This window comes from Poecilia mexicana, unplaced genomic scaffold (genome assembly GCF_051168715.1).
Source record: "Poecilia mexicana isolate PSO_F unplaced genomic scaffold, ASM5116871v1 scaffold_17, whole genome shotgun sequence".
In the NCBI taxonomy this organism is placed as follows: domain Eukaryota; kingdom Metazoa; phylum Chordata; class Actinopteri; order Cyprinodontiformes; family Poeciliidae; genus Poecilia; species Poecilia mexicana.
Window position 1 is genome coordinate 11,464,945 of NW_028263386.1, and position 25,014 is coordinate 11,489,958.

The following is a 25,014-nucleotide window of genomic DNA, read 5'->3' on the forward strand; positions in this document are numbered from 1 at the left end:
GTAAAACAACCGGAATCCGGATGTTCCCATCTTTTGCTTTTGTCAGAGCATTGTCGCCGCAAGAATCGCTACTATCGTTCTGCTTTGGGGAAAAGAAAACGTACAAACACGCAAAGAATGTCCAGCTCGTCTAACTTGACCACTATGAAAAAGGCGGTACAGCAGCTTCGCTTCGAGGCGAGCATAAACAGAGTGAAGGTGAGCAGGAGTTTCGCTGTTTTTTGTGGCGAGTATCTGAGAAGTGTCGCCCGTTACACTGATCCGCTAACACTAGCTAGAGCTTGAAGCTATCGGCCACATATAGGCCATGATCAACAGGCATAGGAAGGTAATTTTGCTTAGAGTTGAAATGTAAGGAATGTTTCTTTATTTTGAACATGTAACATGTAAAGGGCAGATAATGTTGAGGGTAGCCGTTTGTAGCATCAGGAGTTCCTAACGCGTGTTAATTTGTAAGAGGGGAATAATACAGCGCGTATATTGTTTAAAAATACCACTCAAGTTTTCACCATAAATCTTTCACCTGCCTAATACTAAAGACAAGGGATCGCTCTTAGCTGGCCATAAAAGTTGAATATTGACAATATGTGTTACTTATTTCTATTAATGGACTACGATCTTTGCAGAAGTTAACAATGTAGTAGGGGTACATGTCCACCAGATCCTTGGTAAATAATTTAGACTATGGTTAAGATATGTTGTCTTTTTTTTTTCCTTTTAAGCAGGGGGGTCTGAAAATGCTACAGTTCAAGAAATCATTTAAATATTGATTTACAATTTGTGGCAAATGTGTAGGTTAATTTAAACATGTTGTAGGGTATTAAATATGCAACTTCTATAGTAATTATTTCATGGGTGTGTGCAGCAACACCTCAGAATGTTCCCAAAAAGCCTAACCCAAAGGGGCATCACTGGTTTTAGAGCAGCTTCACTCAACATTGCCATGACTTATTTCATGGTGCACTATGGCAAAAGAACCAGAAAAAATAAAAATAGAAAAACTTTAAAACGTCTCAGAAAAATAGGAACTGAGATATGAGCTCGGACTCTCAATTTTCCATATGTTGTTGTCCCGTAGACAAAACTCCAAAAAAAAAAAAAAAAAAGATTGCTTTGGAAGCTAGGTGTTTAGAATGCTTTATGGAAACATATTAAGGGAAAGTCAGGTTAAAGGAAAAAAAATGTGGTAGAAAAAAAAGGTGCACAAGAAACACAAATATTCAGGTCCCCGAGAGGATTGTTCAGCAAAGTTCATTCAAGAGTGAGTAGAAAAAGGACTTGGCTGATGCTCTGAGGAAATTAATTTTTAATTTCATTTGAAAATCAAGACCAAAAAATACCAGTCATTGTTTTGATGACTGTAGTATCACTGTTGTCTGACTATATCTATTGAGGCACTTTAAACAAGACACTGGTTATATTCTGTCATTAGTCACAGAAAGTATTTCCATCTGTCAGCACCACGCCTCTGTCACATAGTGTTCTTTGCGTTCTCAATACCTCACAGAAGTAATTAGCATGCCCCACCTCTTAAAGCTGCAGTAGGTAACTTACTATATATATGCATGTTTTCCATATTTATTAAAGGTGTCACTTGACACTAAGCCATATCTCCTGGTATTGATTGGTTGTTTCTGTAACTCTTGCTGCGTTCTTGCTCTTTAACATTACAATTTTAAAGCTTCAGTGATGTGTTTTTTCCACATTTATTAAAACTATCAACTCATTCTCACATTTAGAGACAAATCTGTGAAGGAAAAAAAAAAAGAGTTCCTCTGTCTCCTTCCTGTGGTTCTAATGCCATCTTCAGAAATGAAGCAACCAGGTCCATGTAGTGAGCGATGATCTGTTTTTATAGCGATCCTACGAATCCAGTTGGCTTGCATTCAAACTGATGCAACGGGTTTTCAACTACAAGCTTAAATGACACCCTGCTATTTTTAGTGATGCAGTATTTGTTCTACGAATACAACTCCACCCAAGAGATAAAAAGGGATTTCAGTATTTCTACAGTTTAGCTCATTGGTATCCTGCTATAAGACTCAAATGTATTATTCCTACTTTTAAATTTACTTTTTTTTTTTTTTTATTGGAATTGTTCCATTTAATGGCAGTACATGTATTTTTCCATGAAACACCTGATTCCTCTTTGGTTGTCAGGTTTCCCAGGCAGCTGTGGACCTGCAGCAGTTTTGCTTGCAGAATGCCTTGCAGGACCCTCTGCTCACTGGAGTGTCCTCCAGCACCAACCCCTTCAGGCCGCAGAAAGTCTGCTCCTTCTTGTGAAATTGCCCTCTCCATTAGTAAGTAGGTCATACATATGCAGCACAATCACATGTATGATTAATATATCTGTGAGGTAGCTTTAATACTCTTTGCAATGTTTTTGTAAGTGTTCTTTTTTTAAAAAAAACAAAGTCAATTTACTCTGCCTGTGGTTGTTTCTTTGTCCTGCAGGCCTTCATTTAGACGCTACAGGGAAGATGACCTCAGCACTGCTCCTCATGCCAAGCCATTATACTGCCACGGGAAGTGTAGAACACATTGAAATCGTATCAGGAAAATAAATTATTAGGAACATTAGAGTAAAAGGAAGAGGTTTTTTTTTTTTTTTTTTTCTTCATGGCACACTGTGATTTTTAAAGTAATTGATTGTGCCTTTTTGTATCTATCTGTTGTGGTCTTTTTTTGTTTTTGCTTTGAACTTTTTGTATTTAAAAATAAAAACATTCATAGCTACAAAGTTGTTGTTTTTTTCTTTGTATTTTTAAATGTAAGCAGTTTTATTATATGAAAACATTAACAGAGTGAAGGAGCCAACAAAATATTACAGCTGTGATTTATTGCAAAGATTCTTGACTTTTTTATTTGATTATTAGAAGCTGAGATTTGAGAAGAGTGAAAATGCAAAAATAGCATGGATTTTATATCAATTTTATCCAGCATGTAGTAAAGACAAAATAAGGCTACATGCTATATTAAATACAAAATATTGGATATTGTGTTGGATTTCCAACACAATGCAATAAATAAACACAAATAACTACTTTGTTCAATATTAAAAGTAATGTTTATGGTAGTTTGTGATTCAAGAAGCTTAAGAGAACAGTAGGGATTTATTTATCACAGGATGATATAATCTTCACATAAATTTCCAAAACTATTTATTTGGTGAGATTTCCACCCTCCAACAGGCAATAAGTTGGATTTAAAGTACAAAAAATATTAAATTGTATTTTACATGTTGGCAATAGTAAAAAAAAAAAAAGTTTGCTCTATTTAATTTTTTTTTTATTTTAATCTTAAAGTTATCAGTGTTTGACTTCCTACTGCCAAATAATTTGCCATAATTTATAGATTTCTAAATAAAATAGATAAGAAAAAAGGAAGTCTAGTTCCAGGCTTTGCACTTTTTTCATGGATAATATAATCTTTTATATTTTTTACACCAGAGAAAATACTAAAAAATTTTAACGCGAGTCCAAAAAACTTGCAATGGCTCTCAAAACTACTTGCATCTTTTTTTAAAATCACAAACTTTTCCATGTTGAAACAGTTAATAATTTCCAAACTCTTAATGAAACTTTTTACCTTTAATGTGACGTAAATACTGTACAATTCAAATGAAAAACAATTCTCTTGGTGGGAGTAAAAGGCTGGTTGTGTAATGATGAACACCCTTAAAACTAACACTTTGTTGAAGAACATTTGAAAAGAATATATCTGACTGTTTTAATAAATAAATGTTAACGTTTCAATAGTTTAAGTTTTATTTTGTTTAAGTCAGCGATGAAAAACGACGTATACGTAATACCATGGGGAAAACATCATCAGCGCCAACGTCACCATAGAGCGTCATCTGCTCGCGAGCCCGCGAAGTTATTAAATTCAACTCTCGCGAGATGTGCATACCGGGAAGTCAGTTCAGTTCTTGGACAAGAAAGACACTTCCCGGACCTCCAGAGGCTGAACCCAGGTCTGTGTCCGCATTTCGCTCCACGGCGGTTACAGCATAGGTCGTAACTTGGAACTGCTGCTCGACCAGCCTGATGAAACTACCCTCGTCGATGAATCATGGGACAGCGTTACTGTGGAAACGACGGTAACCTCTTTTGTTAATCTAGCATGTTTAAATACAGCTAGAACAAAAAGAAACCTAGCAGCAAGCGAAGCGGCTGTTTGGGAGAGCGGTTTATCACAGTTATGTATGTCAGTTGATTTCTGTTTCCTTTATCATCCAGTCATTCACGCTAACGGCTAACCATTGCTGATGCAACAGTCGGAGTTTTTGCCTCTCTTGTCATTACACAACCGGTTCAATGAAATTAGTTAGTCGAGCGGGTTGATAATTTGCCACAGTTGAAATACGAGTTTGTTTAGTGGGTTCATTGCAGCGGTCGATTGTGATGATGCTACAGGATGGTTCTACCCAACTGCTCTGCCTCACAGCCAGCAGCGGGGTTCCTCTTTTCACAAGGGGGGCCTCTAAACAGCTGCCCTTCTCAGTCATCGGCTCTCTGAATGGGGTGCACATGTTCGGAGGAGGACAGGGAGCACTTTTGTCCTCCTGCGAGACTGAGGGTGGGGGAAAGGTGGTGTGGAAGGTTTTCCACGACAGTTTAATGCTCATCGCTGTGAGTGGAGGTGGATCAAGTGGAGCATGCATCGGGGAGGAGGAGAGCCGCTTACAACGCCTCCTGGAGAATGTTTGGAGCTGCATGGTGCTGGTGCTGGGACAGGATGAGCTGGTCAATCTCAGGAACATTGAACGACTCAAGAGGGACCTGCGGTCCTGCTTCTGTCTTATCGATAAGCTGCTGGAAGAGAAGCACCAAGGAGTTCTGGGGGACCTCACGCACTGTGCTGATTCACTGGTTCCTCCGAACCCAACTCCTCTCCAAGAAGCTGTGGATGGCTTTGCTCAGGCTGCAGACAGCGAGTTTGGCTGCCTCTTCGTCCATGGGAGGATTGTGGTAGCTACTGAGAAGTGGTGGCGCTTGGCACCTCAGGAAGTTGTCTTGTTGTGTGCCTTGGTACGCACCTTATCTGCATCTGGATCAGCCTCTTGCGATTACCCAGTTTTCCTCCCTCAGGGAAGCCCCACAGTTGCCCATCGCCTGCTCCGCTTCCAGCTGCTCCCAGGAGCAGATGTGTGTGTGCTGTGTGGTCCCACCCCATCCCTGCAAAAAGCTGAAACCGAGCTGGTGGGCCGATTCTGGTCACCCCTCATAGAGACCCTGAGAAGCTGCCTGGCAGTCGGAGAGCGCTGCTTACCAGGATCTGTACCTCTGCGGCCTGACGTGCTCGCACTTCTTCTCATTAACCGCGAGACCCGTCGCTCAGTCTCCTGTGTGCAGATTTCGTCTCATCATCCACTGAGTGACTCCTCACTACCCAAATCCCGCTGCTGGGAGCTGCTGAAACTATTTTATATCTTCAGCATATCACGCTACTTCACCCAGGAGGAGACGTTATGCGGTTCACCAGAGGAAAGCTCTCAAAGCAGCCACACGGAAGACTTTCTTCATGGGTTCTCCCACCAGCCTCAACAATGCTATCTAGTAACAGAAGAATGTAAAAGTTATGGACTTCAGACACAGCAGCACCAGTTTTTTCTGCTAGTGTTGCCATCTGTGCCCACCTTTGCTCTGCGTACAGTGGCTACACAGACTCTCGCCGATATAATTTCAGCAACAGCGTTTTAATTGGACTGATTTGTTTTAGTTGCACCCGTAGTGACAGACCTCATGTTTAGTTGTTTGATGGAAACCAAAATGTGAAGTAGGTTGTTCATATTGTAAAGACACACCAGGGTACTTTGATTAATATTATTCACTGTTAGAGATGTGTCTGAAGTACACTGGCTTTTAAGTTGCTTCTCTTAGTGTTGAAATCTGACTAAACTGGTTTAGAGAATAATGTGGCACTTTGATCAATAGGTGTCTGCTGTTTCTTGTTTAAGCCTGATGAATACTCATAAATATTCCCATTAAGCTTGTTTGTTTTTCTTTTTGTTTGTATGGAATGTGTGTGATATGCATTTAAAAACTACTATATCCCACATTTGCAGGAAGCAGTGGGTAAATTATGAAACTTTTTGTTTATAAATGGACCCAGTCAAAAAGCTGGGTCCATTTCAATCTTTTAAAATAACTTGAATTGCAATCAAATTCAATAAATAAATGTAATAACACAGTTGATAGTTTAATCATTCTTTTTTATTCATATATTAACTTTAATGATGGCCTTTAGTAACATTAAAAAACAGCTTTAATACTGTTAGATCAATAATACAGTAGACCAACTTTAGAAACAAACAGGCTGACTTGAATCCCTGAATAACATTCCTTAAATAGGCTCGCAAAAAAGTGAGCTTTGCCAAATGTCACCATGGTACATTTGTATACTAAGTCAAAACATTTTTAAGACTTTTAAGTTTTAGTGAAAGTTTGTTCTCTCTCAAATGTGTTTTTCATGGTAGTCCAAATGTAAAGCATGTGACAGTCCAAGTAAGAGGCAAAGTGCCTCATGTAGACCCTGTAGCTCATTCAGCTCTATGTACCCTACCGGCTGTTAGGTGGGGCTCTGAGAACTTGTTCTGGAACAAGTTCTAACATCTAACATCAAGATTTATAGATTAATAACACATTCCTTAATATATGCATGCTTAAATCAGTTATTACATGTCCAAAAGGGGTTAAAATTGCTAAATCAAATTTCTTTTAAGTTACGTTTGATATATACAGATTTTTGATTTTGATTATAGTTGATTGTGCTATAAAATGGCACTTTGTGCCTGGAAAGTACGCAATACTGCCCCTTTAAATGATGACGTTCATTTTCAGGCCAGTTCAGCATAGGGCTATAGAGATTTTTAATACAGAATAAATGAAATGTGCTCTTTTGTATGTACATTGCCCAACTTTACAGAGCTCACATGAAGGTAACTAAGGAGCACATGTGATTTACTGCACATGATTACTGAAAGGTCTCATGACATGAGGGATGAAAGACCTCCAGAAGTGCTGGGTTTTACTCTGTGGATGCTGCAGCAATGGATGTCAATTTAGCCAAAATCTTTTTCTCACCATCTACCTCAGCATAATCTAGAGGCCGATCTAGGACAAAGCTGACTCTACAAACCAGCCTATTGATTCTCTTTCTGTCCCTCGTGGTGTTCCCACACCCACACCACAACATGAAACACTGCAGATGCCACCACACTGTCATAATTTTTTTTTAGCAGTTTTTTGCACACACCAAGAGTCCCCAGTTTCCTCATAAGATGGAGGTGACTTTGACCCTTCTTGTACAGAACATTTATGCTTGAGAACCAGTCCAGTTTGTTTTTAAGGTGAACGCCCAGGTACTTACAATCCTCCACAATCTCAGTGTGAAAGCCCTGGCCTGGACTTTCACTGGTGATGTCTGTATGGACTTCATGTGAAAGTCAGTCACCATCTCCTTTGTCTTTGTCATGCTTATGTGAAGGTTGTTGGCCTCACAACAAGCAACAAAGTTGTTAATCTCCTTGTACTTCAGGTCGTTCCCATAAGATATAGCCTACGTTTTCATCCGAGAACTTCTGAACATGGCAGTAGTCTGAGTTGCTAGAAGTTTGAGGTGTACAGAGAGAATAGGAAAGGGAAGAGAACTGTTCCCTGAGGTCCCCCAGTGCTGCCACCTACCGCATCGGACACAGTCAGGAAGCCTCACATACTGTAGACCATGGTTCAGGCAGCCAGCTGACGGTCCACACCAGCTTCCCCCTCTGCAGAGTGATGGGTTAGTGTTGCATTTACAGAAAATGCAACACTAAGAAAAATGCAGGTTATTTGAACTGTTATTATTTATTTATTATTGCAGATATTAAAAAAATCTATGTTGCAACGTCATGTTTTCCTTATACTATGCAGTTCTTAAGTTGCACAAAGAAGGCCTAAGCATCCCCAGTAATACTCCATGCAGGAGGAGCATTCAGAATAATGAAAGCGGAAAAATAAGCCTTCCAAGTCTCCTCCCAAACTGCATGGAGCTCAGCATAAAAGAGAATGAAGCAAAGTCAGAAGATTCTGTTGACCGTCTGCCTGAATTTTCCTGAGCAGTAACCGGAGACATGGCCCTGATTGACAGAATCACGGTGCGTGGGATATCTGGGGGAGAGTGGGAGGGTACGGGGGATGGGATTACGGGTTTATGAAGCAGCAGAGGGGTGGGATACGCCTTCTAGACGCATTTAACAAACCCCCACCCCCAAAAAACTTTCTGAAGTTAAAAGTTTGTTAAAGAGTGTGGATATTGTTGGGTTACTAAGCGCCTTTATCGAAGTCGTATTGGAAAAGTCCAAAGGTCTGATCGCTCAGGCACTTTTAAGAGCGCCGAGGTGCCAATTACGCAACTTTGATTTCTCCTCTGTCGTCTGAGGATACCAGCGTGGTGCCGGTCGCTGTGCACGTCTGTGGGATTTAAGAAAACAACAAAACCTTACCAGCTCTTTAAATCCGACTTTGTGCAACATGTCAGCCACGCGTGTGCAGCTTATTTCACCCAGAACCCTTCGGCTTCTAAGCCCGGGGCGAAGCGCGCTGTTCTTACCCGGCGGCGGTGGACCGCATCGGGGCGGCGGTGGTCCCGGGTTCCGCTCACTGGTCTCTCCTCCTATGTCCTCCTCCTCTTCTTCTCCCGGCAGAGCCTTATCCAGTTTGAGCACTACGCGGCGAGGACTTCCCAAACCAAAAATGTCCGATAACGGGACGACGTCCCGGGGCAAGGTGCTGACCATCGACAACATGAACCCCACAGTGAAGAAGGTGGAGTATGCCGTGCGGGGGCCCATCGTGCAGCGAGCCGTGGAGCTGGAGAAGGAGCTCAGTGAGGTTAGTATAGCAGGCCAGCTGATAAAAATACCATCTGGAGCCTGCATGCTTACGTTGTTTGTTGTGCAAGTTCAAAGTGTTTGTGCTCTCAAGATGTATTTCTTAATTTGGTCTAAAGTGGATATGAACAAAATAATTTGATGTGATCATCAAGAATCCAGCGTATTTATTTAAATGGCAATGGAAATTAATGAATGTTAATGAAAATGACCCAGATCTAGTCTGTAATCCCTGTCTGACTGATGAGTTAAAAATAAAATACCGATTGTCAAACACATAAACATAAAACAGCGCACAGAACAGACGATGTCAACAGCTAAAATGTAAGGGGATCTGCATCAGCAAAACAAATGCCAACAAGGAAAACAACAATGTAATATTTTGGGTCTAATCCTACTTATCAAAGTCCACCAGTTAGTTACTTATTCTTGAATTTGACCGCTCTTGACAAGCTAAACCAGTTTGATCAAGTTAAAACTGTGTGACAGTGTCACTTTCTTTGACAAATGAAGTGTTATGTCCTACATGTCTAGGGCTCAATGATTTGGCTTTAAAAATGTCATCGGTTTATAAAAGCACTGGAATTCCCCACCAGAATGAAAATACATAAATTTAAACTCATGTACATTTAACCTGCTTCAGCCATAAAGCAAGTTAAATGTAATTTAAAACCTCTTATAAACTATTAAGTTAATTTAATTGAGTTGTTTTTTGTAATCTACATAAGTTCTAAATTTAAATATATATATATATATATATATATATATATATATATATATATATATATATATATATATATATATATATATATATATATATATATTTATGTCTTTAATGTAACATACTGAAATCCCATTGTAACCTTCCTTCTATTTTGTCAAATTTGTTTGGTCATTACAATTTTCAAATTATAGTTGGTCATGAAAAAATCTAAAGCAAACTGTTTATGCAATCTCCTTATATCTTTGTTACACAGTTTAATCTCAGTGGCTTAAAGCAGAGTTTCTCAATGCTTTTCTAAACTGTTTTTGCAGAAAGCACCCTTTCTTTTTTTCTGTAGCACATAAAGAGAAAAAACATTCTGCAGGTACTTTGACAAATTAAAAAAAATACTAAATCCTACATTAAAGTACAGTGAACAAAGCAAATCAAATTCAAATAGCCACTTGTTTGATGTTTTTTTATTGCATATAAATATAAAAAAAATCTAATTACCTAACTTAATTTTGCTGCATTTTTGAGTAGGAAAAAGATAGATCTGCTGATCACTGATTTACTGGTGTACCTACACTTTCAAAATAAATGTACTTATTTTGTTTTTCATTCATTTACTATTAAAACACAACTCCTTTATTCATGAATGCATAACCGACAGAGAAATGTGTCCTTTGTAAATATGGGAAACATTCTTCATCTCCAAGAGATTTTCTTGTAGCATTTATCATTTGCTTCCAGTTGTTATTTTCCCCAGATGAATCCCTCCCTGTTGAGTCCCTGTTTACGGTGATGTGGCAGCTGTTAATGTAGCAAGTGCAGTCTGGTGTGAAGACCGTCTTCTCCTGAGTGCTTTTGCTGAGAAAAGAATAAGCATGGGACTGCGTTTCTGTGACGTGTCCTAGCTGGGAGTGTAAATGATAGTGGTAACCTTTTAACCAGATGCTTCACTGGGCCCCACAGATGTAATGCTTTGTTTACTCTGACACTGGCTCGTCCTCACTTGATCTCCCTCTTTTTTGGTGTGGTTATTTGGTTTTCTTCCAGCTAATTTATTTTCTTCTCAGCAGTACAAAAGTTTGATCAGGTGCTATTGAGCTGACATGTTGATGCTCAAAAAGCAGAAAGCATCGTAGCTGGATCTGGCTTGTAAAGCTCAGCAGGATGTTGGAAGACTTTAAGTTGTGAATCAATGCATTTTTTTTTTTTCAAGAATTTGTTAGGTTTCATATGGAGATGCACCAAATAATATAAACCAAAATTTTTCTCACTCACTTCTTAGTCTACAGGTCCACCAACCTTCAGTATCCTTTGATGCCCTTTTTGAGTTTAATTAAAACCATATAACATGTGCTTTGGTATGTAAGTGGTGACACCTGTGTAATTCCTTTTTTTTTCTGAATAAAAATAGGATTCAAATCAACAACCTCTTTAAAAAATAGTATTTTTTTCTCCATTATAGTTCAAATGAAAACAATAGAATTAACAGATCATAACTTGAAGAAATCTAAAAATCTGTATTGGCCATGACAAATCTGATTGATACATCTTTGGAAACGAAATTGTTCTCAATCTTTCACATTGTTCTGTACTTTACATAACTACTGAACAATGTAGTTGTTCAGTAGTTATGTAATGCACTGTTAGGAGTGCATTATTAAACTCCTAACTGTTTTAGATTTCAATACATAAAATCCCCTCCATTTTTAAGGGCTTAGATTATAAGGCTTTTTTCTTTGGACAGTGTTGGGTTACTTTGGGAAACAGGTCACTGTGGTATTCTCTCTTTTGTCTAGGACTTGAACACTCTCACACAGAAAGGTACAGTGAAATTCGCTGCTCATGTTACCAACATGATCTTTTTCTCAGATAGACTGGACAAGTATTGCCTTGTTTTTAACATAATACACAGTATGTGTTACACTCTGCTACTCAGCAGGTGCACAGCTGAAAGTGTCATGTGAAGTTATTCCATTGCAGCCTTTGTTTTGTCTTAATGAGGCACTTGTTGATAAAGAATGAGGATATTGTAGCCAAGGTAACGGACACAAAGCAGTTATGTTGGTCAGATTCCATCCAGTGTTTGAACTCAACTCAAGCAGATTGGCCTGGTGCAATTATTTTAAATGAATATTTTTATTTTAGTTTGTATCGGTGACTGAGAGCAATAAGCGTCGAGCTTCTCACGCTGGTTCAGTGGTGCAAGGGTTAACATGTTTCAAAGAGGTCACCATCCTGAATGGGAGGTTCCCTCCACAAAGGGGGGAGTTATTCACATTGTTTGACGTTATTGGCTCAGCCATGGAGACGCCTCTCTTACGCCCAACCAGTGACGCAGCCAAATGTCCAGGTTTCGTAAAATCCAGCTGGACTGGATTTATCAAACAAACAGGTTGTTTTGATTGCTGTGGGACGTCAGAGTCCCTCAGGTCCTCTGGTGACTTCTCGCCGCACTGTCCTCCTTTTTCTGATCTCTGTGAGCAGCTTGCGTCAATGCTGTGTCAGCAGTTTCAGCAGCTCTAGAGTTCAACTTTCAGCAGAAGTAGTCGGTGGACTTTTCTGCTGTCCTCTTATTTTAGTAGTACTCTTGGCTCTCTTCATGGTTTTGATGTGCAGTTTGCTCCTTCCTTGTGTTATCTTGTTCTTTTTCAGTTTACAGGGAATAGTTTGAAGTCCCCATTAAAATATGATTCTGTTTTACTGTTTCAAATGTATCAGAGTGTATGATAAGAGGCTTTGCTAATGTTGCAATTGTGTCCCCATATTGGTACATTCTGTCTTCATCAAGGCTGTTTCAAATAGACAAAAATGTGTTTATTTGTTTGTTTGTTTTTCTTTCATTCTACTGAAGTAGTTTTGGTTTCTAATCTTCCAAAACCGTTTTGCTTTTCCTTAAGGACTTCCTGATCATTTGCTCTAATGCATTTATTATGCAAATTATTTACTTTATTAAGAGTGTTTCAATAATGATAGCAATCCTAACCAAAAGTGAGGATGCACACTGCTCAACAGACATAGTTATATTCTATTTTTGTCAGATTACAACTATTTAAAATATATATATATATATATATATATATATATATATATATATATATATATATATATATATATATATATATATATATATATATATATATATATTTTTTTTTTTTTTTTTTTTGTTTGGGTTTTAATGTGATTGGACAACACAAGTTGAAGCACAACTTTAAGCAGCAGGAACGTGATGGATGTTTTTAAATTACTTTTGTAAATAAAAATCTTTAACGTGCGGTGGACAGTGTTCATACACACCCTTATCGTGCCTTTTGCTGCTCTGCTGGGAGGTGAACCAACCAGACAGCCACAAACCTGATGCACTTCTCGAACAGGTTTTCGTCCAGGATTGCCCTGCATTTATCTCCACTAATCTTCCCACCAAGTCTTAGCATCATTTCTGTCTCTACTGTTGAAATGCTTCCCATCAGCATCACTCCGCCACCACCTTGTTTTGCTCTGGAAATTATGTTTTCAGAGTAATTTGCTGCATTAGGTTTGCATGTTGAAAAAAAAAAAAAGTTTGGTCTCATCGGAGAAGTGAACCCTGTTCCACAGCAAACATGTGGAACATGAGTAAAAAAAAAAACAACAAAACAAAAATATCAAAAAAATATGTACCATCTCTTTTCCATTTTTTTCTTTGGTTATTAAATTTCTATATTCTATACTTATCTTTTCCTCTCACTCTATGTTTTAAGTGGCCTCTGCATTTTCTGAAAAAAAAAAAAAAAAAAAAAAGCAACAGGAAGTCACTGAAAACACAGCTACAGTAATGCGTCTGTAAATTTCCGGTGCAATCTTGAAACTGGGGTGTTTTCTAATTCAGCTGCAAAGTGTTTTCTTCCTCAAGCAACTCTAAGTATAGCAGATCTAAAGACATTAGGAAGAGCTTAGCCTTTAGTATAATTTTTATAAATTGCTGTAAAGTAAACTGAGTGGATAGTTGGTTGTAATTATTTTTACAAGGGTGTTTATGTGCTGTAGCCTTGGTTTCAAGGTTGTTTATTTGATGAGTTTGCAGTCAGCTTCCTTGTTTTTGAGAAATTGAAGCAGTTTTGATATCATTACTGTAAAAAGAATTTCACAAATTAAATTATGTAAACTATTCAAACATCATTTCACCAAGTTTTCATGTACTCAGGGAATGAAGAAGCCCTTCGCAGAGGTCATCAAGGCCAACATTGGTGACGCGCAAGCCATGGGCCAGCAGCCAATCACTTTTTTCCGACAGGTCCGCTCCTCTGCCCTTTCTCTAATTTTTCTTGTAAATGTAGCAGCTCAGCTTTCCCCATAATACATAGAAACATTTCCTTTAGTTTTGCTGTGCTGTGTGACACATGGTGGATCTCAAATCATTTTGCCAATTCATGCTTGATTTCAAGGTGCTGGCGCTATGTTCCTATCCTGAGCTGCTGAGTGACAGCATGTTCCCAGAGGATGCGAAAAGTAGAGCATGTCGCATTCTGAACTCCTGTGGAGGGAACAGTATGGGTACGTATGGCTGGGCTACACCTTTTTTTTATGTACTCAGAATACGTTTTAAATTTAATAACTAAACCTTGCATTGCAAAATTTAATGCTGACATTGCACATTTATATTTAATACAAAGGTTTTCTGTGAATGATTAGTTTTGTGAAACTGTATCACAGCAGCATTTATGCTCTCCCTGCAGGTGCCTACAGTGCCAGTCAGGGCATAGACTCTGTACGTCAGGATGTGGCTCGATTCATCGAAAGGCGTGACGGCGGCGTGCCCTGCGATCCAGACAACGTTTACCTCACCACAGGGGCCAGCGACGGCATTGTGGTACTTGATTAAATCTGATTCAGTTAATCCTTTATTTTTGCTTCACAAAATAATAAGGTGGTATGTTTTTATTAAAAGTTGTAATAGAGGGGTGCTGTCGTGGCGCAGGGGCAAAGCACGACCCATGTTTTGAGGCCTTAGTTCTCGTGGCGGTGGTCGCAGGTTTGATTCCCGGCCTGGCGATGTTTGCTGCATGTCTTCCCTCTTTCTCATTACCCTGTTTCCTGTCGAGCTACTTTCAAATAAAGGCCACTAGAGTCAACAAAACCTTAAAAAAAAGAAATAAAAAGTTGTAATAGATATAGGTCTGCATAAAGGTCTTCAATTCATTTTCCAAGAAGGTTTACTTTTTTTTTAACAATCTCTTAAAAGATTAGAACAAGTACTTCAAGCTTTCAGAAGATTTTTTTTATTTGTGTCAGTCATCATATATTTTCCATCTAGTTATTTTATCTTGAGTATTTTAAAAGGATTCTAAAAGGATTGTTTTACTTCATTTTGTAATGAGCATTACTGACCCATGAAATATCTAACGTGTTATCATAATCACCTGTTGCAAAGACACAACATGTTTCTTTGTGACTTTAGTTAAAACTTCAAGAATTTAAAATACAAAACAATCTGTCTGATATAGAATAGTATTTTGAAATCAACAAGGTGAAAATTTGGTTCATTTGTGGAGTTTTAAAATGTTTCTAATTATTACACTAACTGACCAAAAACATATAGACGGGTGAAGACAAGCATTTAAGATATAAAGTACATGCAGAGCAAACTAAGAAAAAAAAAAAAAAAGTACCATAAGTTAACATTACATACTGATTTCCATGCTTATTAGTCTAAAGTGAAATGGTTCATTCTGGTCCAGCAGGTTAACAAGGTAAATAAACTCTGTGTGTCTCATTGGGTGTTCCCTATACTTCTCTTCCAGACCATGCTGAAGCTGCTGGTGTGTGGCGAAGGTGCAACACGCACAGGCGTCATGATCTCCATACCTCAGTACCCCCTGTATTCAGCTGCGCTTGCTGAGCTCGGCGCTGTGCAGATCAACTATTACCTTAATGAAGAGAAGTGCTGGAGTCTGGACATCGGTGAGCTTCAGCGATCTTTGGACGAGGCCAGACTCCACTGCAACCCCCGCGCCCTGTGCATCATCAACCCTGGGAACCCCACAGGTACATTTTTATACGCTTGTTGTTAGGCCTATAGAGTTGATGCACTTGATGATGTTATTGTTTATGTCTTATAATACGGTTAAATTCATAGTGGCAGAACAATCACAATAATCGCAGGCTGTGATAAATTAAATGGATTCTTGATGAAGAACTTATTGGTGTCTTTTTACAAGACAAACATAGGGAGCTAATCCCCTCAAGTCATTTTTTAGAGGAATTTACTGTATTTATAGATAGATAAACTATCTATAAATACACATTTATAGTCTGATTAACTGCACTATATATATTTTTTATTAAGGATAAAGATAAGATGCTGGCATTTATACCTCAAGATACAACTTTTATATTATTACAGGAAGTAGCATGACTTTTAGTATTTCCTCCTATTACTTATTGCTCCACTTAACATATTTCCTTTATTACTCTCACAATGTCAGTTTTAAGAGGAACTGTAAAGAACATACAGAGCATGTTAAGTGGATAATTGATAAGTACACAAAATGTGAGTAAGGAATAGTCAATATGTTATTGAGTTCTTGTTACCTGAAAGTTGCTGATGTATTCTGCACTCATGACCAGCCAGGATTTTTTTTTTTGCTTTGTGAATATTTTCAACAGTGAAACAAGATACATAAAACTAACTAGGAACTTGAGTCCTGTCCGGATCTTAAAGCCTGTACTCTATTTTTTATTTTCTTATTTTATTTTGTTTTTTGTAACCCACAATCCCACAAGGATCTCAGTTAAGACACACAGTCTTTAATTCATAATGGAACTCAATTATATATAATAACTTTCTTATTCTTCTAATGTTTGCCTTAATTTGACATAAATTGACATTTTAACCAAGCTAAGAAGATCTGAGGCATCTTTACTAAACAGATATATGGCACATAATGACAGTTCACGAATGTTCTTTTTTTGGACATTTCTGAGATATTGTATTTGTTTCTACCAGATCATTTCAAAATTGATAAGATCTATGTCCAATGTAATTATCTAAAATATATTTCAATGTACTGCATTGTGTTAGATTGTTAAGTAATTTATTGTCACTCTACAGCAGCCTAAGAATACTCTGTTCTGATCAATCATTAAGTGCTTGGATTAGGGCAAGAGGTGAAGTCACACCTCATGTGTGAGCAGTTGGTGTTACACAGCTCCACTATTTGATTGAAAGCAAAGAGAAAATGATTAGAGTTGGCATTTTAAATGGTTTTTAGCTTCTTTTATTAGTTATTTGCACAGTTATGTTTAATAGCAATAAAGTAATTTTTATATAGCACAGATCAAAATAAAAATTGCAAACATCCCAACATTGTCTGGATTTCTTGTTGGGTTTGAAGACTGCCCCCTCTCTTCCTCCCCCCAAAAGAAAACAAATCCAAATCCAGCCTGATCTATGACGGATGGAACTGGACCCTCCAAATGGACAAAAACAGAATAACTTTGCTGCAATATATTCATCTTCCTGTTTTCAGAAGTTTTCCCCCTCTTTAAAACGAGTAGACTAAACAAAGAGCCATCATGTCCCGATAGGAAATAATTTTCTTTCTCTAAAGCTTCTTAGACAGTTTGTGCTGCCTCTTACATCTGGTACCAAAAACAGCTGACTGACCTTCCCGCAGAAACAACTTCTAGACCCGAGAGTGTTGTTGTTAGCTTCTAGGTATGGATCAGATTTTTAGTTTCCAACTGGCTGATCACTGATCCGGCCCGATCAATTCCAAAAGTGGCTGATTAAGGTCATCAGCCTGCTTCTCTGTGCATCTCCACAAACAATTACTTTATTCAATTTACAACAACGTAAAGAATTGGAATTTTACAGAATTTGATAAAAGCGAAGTACTTTTTTTTGCAGCTAATTCAAAGTCCATTTGTTTTCTTCAGTATTTCAGCAACTCCTCTGTACATTTTAATTTGTGATATGTTGTATTTATTTTTTTTTTCAAAGTATTAAGCAATTTAAAATGTAGGTACATAGCAGAAGGTCAGGAATTTCTTCCACATTAAATATTTTGAGAGTCCATTGAATCCACTAGATGGCAGCAGAGCAACATAACTGACTCGCTAGCAGCAGCTTTGTAATGGTTCCTTCCCTTTTAGGTCAGGTGCAGAGCAGAGAGTGCATTGAGGATGTAATCCGATTTGCCGCAAAAGAGCGCCTCTTCCTCATGGCCGATGAGGTATTGTCACACGTTTTAAACATCTACTGTCGTTAGATCGTGTTCACCCCTAATATCAGGCATTGTGTCCCGTACTCCCAGGTGTACCAGGATAACGTGTACGCTGAGGGTTGCCAGTTCCACTCCTTTAAGAAGGTTCTGTTTGAGATGGGGCCGGAGTACTCTGAAACAGTCGAACTGGCATCGTTCCACTCCACCTCCAAGTGTTACATGGGAGAGTGAGTCTCCTCTGTGCTAAGAGAAAATCAATTCACGAGGATATGAATGCATAAGACAGATGTTTATGTTTGCATTTTTTATTGATCTAATTCTGTCTTTCTTATTTTGCCTTACGTGTTGGTACATCTTTCTTGTTTTCAGGTGTGGCTTCCGCGGCGGCTACATGGAGATCATAAACATGGACAATGATGTGAAGGACCAGTTGACCAAGCTGCTTTCAGTCCGTCTCTGCTCTCCTGTTCCTGGACAAGCTCTAATGGACCTGGTGGTAAACCCCCCTCAGCCTGGGGAACCTTCATATGAGCGCTTCATCAAGGCATGTATAAAAAACTGATTTACAAATCAGGTGTAATCTACTATTCATAGGAAATTGCCACATTTTTATTTGTGAAACATGAATGTCATTTTTTTTTTTGCCTTACAAAATGTACAAACGCACAATAATGAAAGTTATTTATTAGACCTAATATTGTCCTTTGTGTTCTGCTAACGGCTTGAAACTGAAATGCTAAATGAGAATGACTCTCCTTGTGCTTGACAATCAGCTGAGTCGGGCTCTGTATCACAAATGTTGCTTATGTGCCAAGGTTCTAGTAAAATCTGTCTTCACCTCACCTGATTGTATTTTTTTTTCTTTCTGTTTTCTCTCACTCTTCCAGGAACGCACAGCTACATTAAGTGCCTTAGCAGAGAAGGCCAGACTTACTGAGCAGGTACTCAATACCGTGGAGGGCATCCGCTGCAACCCTGTGCAGGGCGCGATGTACTCCTTTCCTCGCATTACCATACCTGAAAAGGCCATCCAAGAGGCCAAGGTCAGTTCTGAGACTTTTTCCTTCAAGTGTCCCGGTGATTCAAGCTGCTTTGCGTTGTTGATTCATGGTAATTAGACCAATTTTGAACAACAAAAAGCAGGAGAATGAATTGAGTGAACACATAACTATTTTTACCCCAAACACTCCAATCTACCAGTCATTCTTTGTTGAATATGTTTTTGTTTTGTTTGTTTTTTTTGTGCACAAACCAATACGTACAACAAAAAAATAGGGCTGCAATTATGCTCAACAGTTGGGACTAAATAATTGAACTTGGTCATGATGTTGTACTTCTTCCCCACTGTTTGCAAAGGAGGACAAATGATTTCCAATAGCTTTCAGTGGCCTTCTGTCTTTCAGTTGACTGCCTACTAGGAATTTTAGGGCTGTGTGAAAAGTGGCACTACTTAGAAACTGATTAGCTTTACAGAGGATAAGGTCAGAGTCTACCTGACCTACTGAAACCCGATCAATCTGCCCGACTTGGTTCAGTACATTCAATTCCCTCAAAATGTTCACCAGCAAAGATGGAGATTCCTTATGTCATTGACATTATCAACAGCTTTTGGATTGATCTTCTTTTTTGAGACATCTTAATTTATATTCTATATATATACAAGTACCCTACGTATAAAATTTATTCACAATCTTAGAAAAACATTTAATCAAGAGCTATTTGATATGTGCAGAGGAACTGTGTTACCGTGACTGTGATTCTGAACAAAGAATTTCTGCTTTAAAAAGCAGGATAAGGACAATTAACACAGTAAGGAATAGAGTCAAGAGTTTTTTAGAAGTGTTTATCAGAAGTGCATAGCTGATTAATAACCAATTCATTTTAGAGGTAGGTACAGCAGGGAACTCTTGCTTGAAAAGGTGACTAATTTAGACATCTTGACTTTTTATTTCAGACCAACACTGTTTAAATGGACTTATTATACAACCATTCCTACTAAATTAAAGTAATTTAAAAACAAAATTCTGATTAAAACTCATAAAGTCAGTGAGTTTTCCTTCATGTCTACCTTTTAAAATAAAGGGACCGTCTGTTCTCTTTTTTTTTTTTTTTTTTTTATAAAAGATTGGAAAGCTCAAAGTAAAGTTTTTTTCACATTTATAACAGTAAACTTTTGTCAAAAGAGCCGCAAACTTCAATTATATATTTTTTCTCGTTTTCTCTTCCAGAAACTTGGTCAGCAGCCGGACATGTTTTACTGCATGAAGATGCTGGAAGAGACGGGGATTTGCCTCGTCCCCGGAAGTGGATTTGGCCAAAGAGAAGGAACGTACCACTTCAGGTACAGAATGTTTCCTCTTGTAGGCTGCAGCAAATGTTGGATCGTATCAGGGCAGAACAAACTTGTGGAAGGAGGTAGCAGTAGTCACATAAGATCAAAAACAATTTTTTTTTAGCTTTTATCCAAAGCAGTATGCAGAAGAATGGCGCAGTCAAAGTCCAGAGCTAAATCAACAAAGAATCTGTGGTGAGACATTTCCCAAAATATATCGGGTGTAACTGAAATAAAAAGTGTTTTTAGAAGGTGTTGAGTCAGAGGTGCAGAATCCACATGCAAAATGTATATTTTTTTGTAAAAAAAAAAAAAAAATGAAAATATTTCTTTCACTTGAATATCATTCAGCAATTTGTGTTTTGGTCTGGCACATAAAATCTCTAAAATATACCTTGAAGATTGTGGTTACAACTATACAAAATGTGGGAAAAATGTTAGAGGTTTTAAACCTTTTGCAAAGTCCTTTAATTTCATACAACAAGAGTACTTTCCATATAGAATACACAGCTCCTGATTGACCTTGTTGACACGCGAATAAAAGTTTTTTTTTTCTTGTAGAAGGTTTTAAACTGAATGAAAAGACTCAGAAGTGGCAGCCATGAGAGATGTCTAAATGTCTGGGAACACTAGATGCAATGCCTTATTATTCTCCCTTTTCATTCAGGAAATGGAAAAAAAATAAAAAAATAAAACAAAGTTGCTACACAGGGGCTGCAGAATTTGGGCCAACAATTACATATTTTGTTATGATTTATTTTTGAACAGCCCTTTAACATATAAAAGAATATGAGCAACAAAGGATGTTTTCTGTGGTCTGAGAGCCTCACTAAACAAGGTTACTGCAATGTGCTCAGTAGCAGTGATGGCTCTGTGCTCACACAGACACACACAAGGAGTGTATTTGTGTGTGAGCATAATATGGCAGAAAGTTATACAAAAAGTGAAAATGTTTCTAAGCAACTTATTTTACATTTTGCCTTCTTCCTATCTACATGTTACAGGGCACTGTTCTTTGTCCATTTCTTTTTTTTAGTGCAAACATACAGTGCAGTGAAAAATTATGTCTCTTTTATAGTTTTCCTCTGTTTGCTTTTCACATCCAAATGACTCGGATTAAAAAAGATTTTTATTTTTAGACAAAAAAAAGTAGTAGCCTTAATAAATACAAAAACAGTTTGATCTTAGTTGTTGGAGTTTACAAGCTGCACCCTCCTATCAATTTGAAAAGGGTTATATCAAGAAGTCACCCAGGGGATTACTAACGAACAACATCGAAAGCATTGCAAGTCTGACTTTCCTTCGTTGAGTCTGGTGTTTTTGATTCAAAAATAGGAATAAAATGGGCACAAATTGCATCAATGACAATAAGGTGAAAACCAAAAAAGAACATAAAGACCCATCTAACATTTGCAAAAATAATCCTGAGGCTTTTTTGGAAAATATTCTGTGGACTGAGAAGACCGTATGACATTATTTGACTTAAAAACAGCACTTCTAAAGAAATAGTCATAGTGGTGCTGGTGAGGATGCTCTAGAAGTCTTGCTGTAACTGATGGAACTATGAATTCTGCTCTTGCCATCAGTTTGTGACCTTTAGCTCAAGCACACCTGCAGGTCCACCTCTGAGTAACTCAGGGGAAAAAAAAAAAGTTTTGGCGTGGCCAAAATTTGGACTGGAATCCAATTGATATTGCGATGTGACTGAATTAAAACAATTCTGTAAAGGTATTGTGATTATGTCAAATAGCTCATGACAGTTGTTGCTACCAAGGTTGGCATAAATGACTCCACATTCTACTACCGTGTTCTAATAGATTTGACCTCTTCAGCATGTCGGAACAGTCATGTTAATTTTTGCTACTCATTTCTCTTTTCAACCCAGAATGACCATCTTGCCACCAACAGATAAGCTGAAGATTCTGCTGAACAACGTTAAGGAGTTCCACCAGAGGTTCACCCAGCAGTATTCCTAAATTAAAGCATCAGTTTTACCTCGACTTCATTAAGAAGAGTTTTTGCCAACCACACTAAAAAGTTTAAGCCAATCAGAATATATCTGTCTCTAATAAGTGCCTTTTCTACAATGGTTTCTCTGGTGGTCCCTGTGACAAAGCACTTATAGCCACGCACATTTGGACTTTTATGGACCAGTTTACAGGGAAACTGGAGGGGGGGGAAAAAAAAAAAAAAAACATAACTGGAAATGAAAAATAGACAGCCCTGTGTTAGTTTTGGTGCACAAAGTGCAGCTTCCTGTCTGTGATGTTTAATTTTCAAAGACTGTAAATACTTTCTGTCTGCGTCTGGGCTCACAGTAACTGTGTTAATGTAAAACTGAAAAAGGAGGTACAGCTTATGAAAAACGTTGTGCATCTCAAACTTGGAAATGTTTAACTGGGCGAGGTACTGCATTCCTTCAGACTAAACTCGATGGCAAGAATATACTGAAAGTCTCACTTGCATGACATTTTAATAGGCATTAATTTTGTGGGGTTGGTATTAAATGTGAGAACATGTCTTATGAGTTTATGACCCTTAAAGTTAGAAAAATATTTTGAAATGGGTTGTGAACTTTCTTTGCTTTTCCGTTTATTGTTTTCAAAGCTTTCAGAAGAGTATTTTTACTTAATTTTACATAATCTTAAAAAGGTGTTATGAATAAGTTTACTGGGGATTTTTGTTGAAACAAAATACATAATGTTTGTAATTTCACACTTAAATTGTTTACTGTACTGTATGTAGTGGGCTGGAGGAGAATGTGTCACTCTTGACATGTCATTGGTTTAAAATGGGTTAAATATTAAACACAACTGTATAATGTTTTAAAGGAACAATAACTATTTTTTTTTTTTTTGTGAAGTTAATTTGTTCAGTTCAAAGCATAGAAACTGCTCATAATGATCCACACGGAGGTTGTTCTCCTTCAACCTGATTTGGATCAGAAGCTGTTGAGTTTCTCTAACAAACTCCTGATTAAAATTGCTGCACAGATGGGATTAGTGAAGCACTTCACTGACTGAGCCTCCATTTTCATCTCCTCCTGTTAGGAAGTGAAAGCGGTTTTCTTTGACTAAAAAAAACCCTCCAGATATACGGTGTGTAATTGTTCCATTTTCACCCACCGTGTAGTTCACCGATTGATCTTTGAAGAATAATTCATTAGTCATTGTTGTTTTCTTTTTAATGATAATTGTCCAAACAATTACCATTACCAATTACCACATTCATTGCTAAGTTTTTCTTTTCATTGAAAATGAATAAAAGGGACTAACAACTGTTCAGCATTGTTTAAGAGAGACTTATGGAAAGTCATTCTTTTCCTTTTTTTTTTTTTAAAGCCATTTTTAAACGATTGATTCATTCTGCTTCTCATTGTTGTAACAATCAAGTTGTAAATGTAATTCCTAAGCGTAAGGAGTCATTTTTTCTGGAAGATTTTTGAATGTTTTGTGATGTGGAGCTCTGTCCAGGTCCTTAATGTTAAAAAGCTTTTGACTTCTTCTGAATCTGACCGTAACAGAACTTCAGATTGTTATAGATTGGAGTTTTTGAGTCTTGAGCTATAACTTTCAGTAAAAACGTCATCTATACAATGTGATCTAACATCTTTTATTCATAACAGAAAAGCAACAATTCTCACTGCATTATAATTATATTACTTAAGATAATAATTATATTACTTACAATATAGTGTCATGAAGTTCTAATAACATGTATAGATAAAAAACATCTGTTGATAAAGAGTAGATGATTATTGCACAGAATATTATACCGTACATCTGTGCCGTCATGCTTTTAATAGTTACACAAGTACTGGTTAACTGGACTGTACTTTCAAAAAATTGTTAAATTAACAAAGTTTAGAAGCTTTATTTCAGTTAGCTTAACAGCAGTGTGCAGCAACAAATTAGAAATGGCCAGAACATTATCTCGCTATCCTCCATACATAGAGGTACATCTTACCATACAGTATGGCAGACACATTTTATTGTTTTGAAATTCTCCATATACCTTGGTACTGATTGACTGAGTACCAATCAACAACTGCAGGCTAGTTGTTTCTTGCCTGCATTTGCTGCATGTTTACTGTGTTGTTCTGTTAGAACATTCTGTTCCTTCCAGCTCATGTTTCTTTTGTCTAGAATCACATTTTCGTGTATCTTTCAGGGTTCAAGCATCGCAGCGGGTTTATGTTGAAGGATTTTAGCTTTTCTGATTTCCAGCGTCTTCACCTGGATACTTCGGCAAACTCATGGATCTTGGACTCAAACCAAGGAGCTCCCAATGTGACAGGAGTGTACATGCTCACCATCGCTATTCAAAAACTTGGAGAGTTTAGACTTTAGACTCTCCAAGATTAGACTTGGTGAGTCTAGACATTTTGGTGTGGATTCTGGAAAATCATCAAAGATCAAATGACCTCAGACGGACGAGGAGAAATGATTTGAGAACATTTTACTGGCCAAACACAGATCTGTGTCTGTGTTAACACTCTTTAAAAGACATGATTAAGGAATATGAGACCGTCATGGACGGCGTTTTACGGCCAGAGGAACCTAAAGTTGAGCTGTTTGGGTCTCTGCTGTTTAACTTAGTTCATATTGACTGAGAAAAAAATTGAATGAATGTAAAAGCATTAAAACATAAGCGTCTCGACTCCCCTATACCTACTCTCCTCGCTGACTGTGACTCTGTTACTGTTTCACCAGTTTTCCTTTGCTTACATGACATAATCGAGGAGTTATTTTCAACCATAAGCCATTTCTCTTATGTAGAAAAAACTCACTTTTAAAAGCAAAGAAAAGTAAAGCTTTAGAAAATAAATTGCTTTATGTTTCAACATATTTACTTTCACCCTCAGGTTTATTTTCTGGTAATTTTCCTTTGG

General features: G+C 37.7%; 3 protein-coding genes across 5 annotated transcripts; all 3 read left to right on the forward strand.

Moving 5' to 3' along the window:
* The first annotated feature begins 15 nt into the window (after positions 1–15).
* Positions 16–2,743, forward strand: LOC106924536 (guanine nucleotide-binding protein G(I)/G(S)/G(O) subunit gamma-5-like). Of its 2 annotated transcripts, none has more exons than XM_088014700.1 (3): positions 16–198; positions 2,161–2,307; positions 2,458–2,743. In XM_088014700.1, the coding sequence occupies exons 1-2, from the start codon at positions 118–120 to the stop codon at positions 2,284–2,286; spliced, it is 207 nt and encodes a 68-aa protein (XP_087870826.1). In that variant the 5' UTR covers positions 16–117; the 3' UTR covers positions 2,287–2,307; positions 2,458–2,743. The 2 variants fall into 2 exon arrangements, with proteins under 2 accessions (XP_087870826.1, XP_014853774.1); XM_014998288.2 differs by having other exon boundaries at positions 2,161–2,303.
* A 1,174-nt stretch (positions 2,744–3,917) lies between these two features.
* On the forward strand, positions 3,918–24,790 carry gpt (glutamic--pyruvic transaminase). 2 transcript variants are annotated; one of them, XM_088014699.1, is made up of 12 exons: positions 3,918–4,102; positions 8,690–8,876; positions 13,771–13,860; positions 14,012–14,120; positions 14,303–14,436; positions 15,368–15,611; positions 17,721–17,800; positions 17,882–18,018; positions 18,161–18,335; positions 18,679–18,834; positions 20,020–20,132; positions 22,009–24,790. In XM_088014699.1, the coding sequence occupies exons 1-12, from the start codon at positions 4,050–4,052 to the stop codon at positions 22,097–22,099; spliced, it is 1,569 nt and encodes a 522-aa protein (XP_087870825.1). In that variant the 5' UTR covers positions 3,918–4,049; the 3' UTR covers positions 22,100–24,790. The 2 variants fall into 2 exon arrangements, with proteins under 2 accessions (XP_087870825.1, XP_087870824.1); XM_088014698.1 differs by lacking the exon at positions 3,918–4,102 and having other exon boundaries at positions 8,207–8,876.
* On the forward strand, positions 4,109–6,198 carry fuz (fuzzy planar cell polarity protein). The gene has a single exon (XM_014998282.2). The coding sequence runs from the start codon at positions 4,407–4,409 to the stop codon at positions 5,703–5,705; it is 1,299 nt and encodes a 432-aa protein (XP_014853768.2). The 5' UTR covers positions 4,109–4,406; the 3' UTR covers positions 5,706–6,198.
* Positions 24,791–25,014: the final 224 nt, after the last annotated feature.

Excerpts from the sequence above, each read along its gene's own strand:
- LOC106924536 (XM_088014700.1), top strand. The coding sequence starts at position 118 with ATGTCCAGCTCGTCTAACTTGACCACTATGAAAAAGGCGGTACAGCAG. Across the intron at positions 199-2,160 it reads CGAGCATAAACAGAGTGAAG|GTTTCCCAGGCAGCTGTGGA; the intron begins GTGAGCAGGAGT and ends TTTGGTTGTCAG.
- fuz (XM_014998282.2), top strand. The coding sequence starts at position 4,407 with ATGATGCTACAGGATGGTTCTACCCAACTGCTCTGCCTCACAGCCAGC.
- gpt (XM_088014698.1), top strand. The coding sequence starts at position 8,517 with ATGTCAGCCACGCGTGTGCAGCTTATTTCACCCAGAACCCTTCGGCTT. Across the intron at positions 8,877-13,770 it reads TGGAGAAGGAGCTCAGTGAG|GGAATGAAGAAGCCCTTCGC; the intron begins GTTAGTATAGCA and ends TCATGTACTCAG. Across the intron at positions 18,336-18,678 it reads CATATGAGCGCTTCATCAAG|GAACGCACAGCTACATTAAG; the intron begins GCATGTATAAAA and ends TCACTCTTCCAG.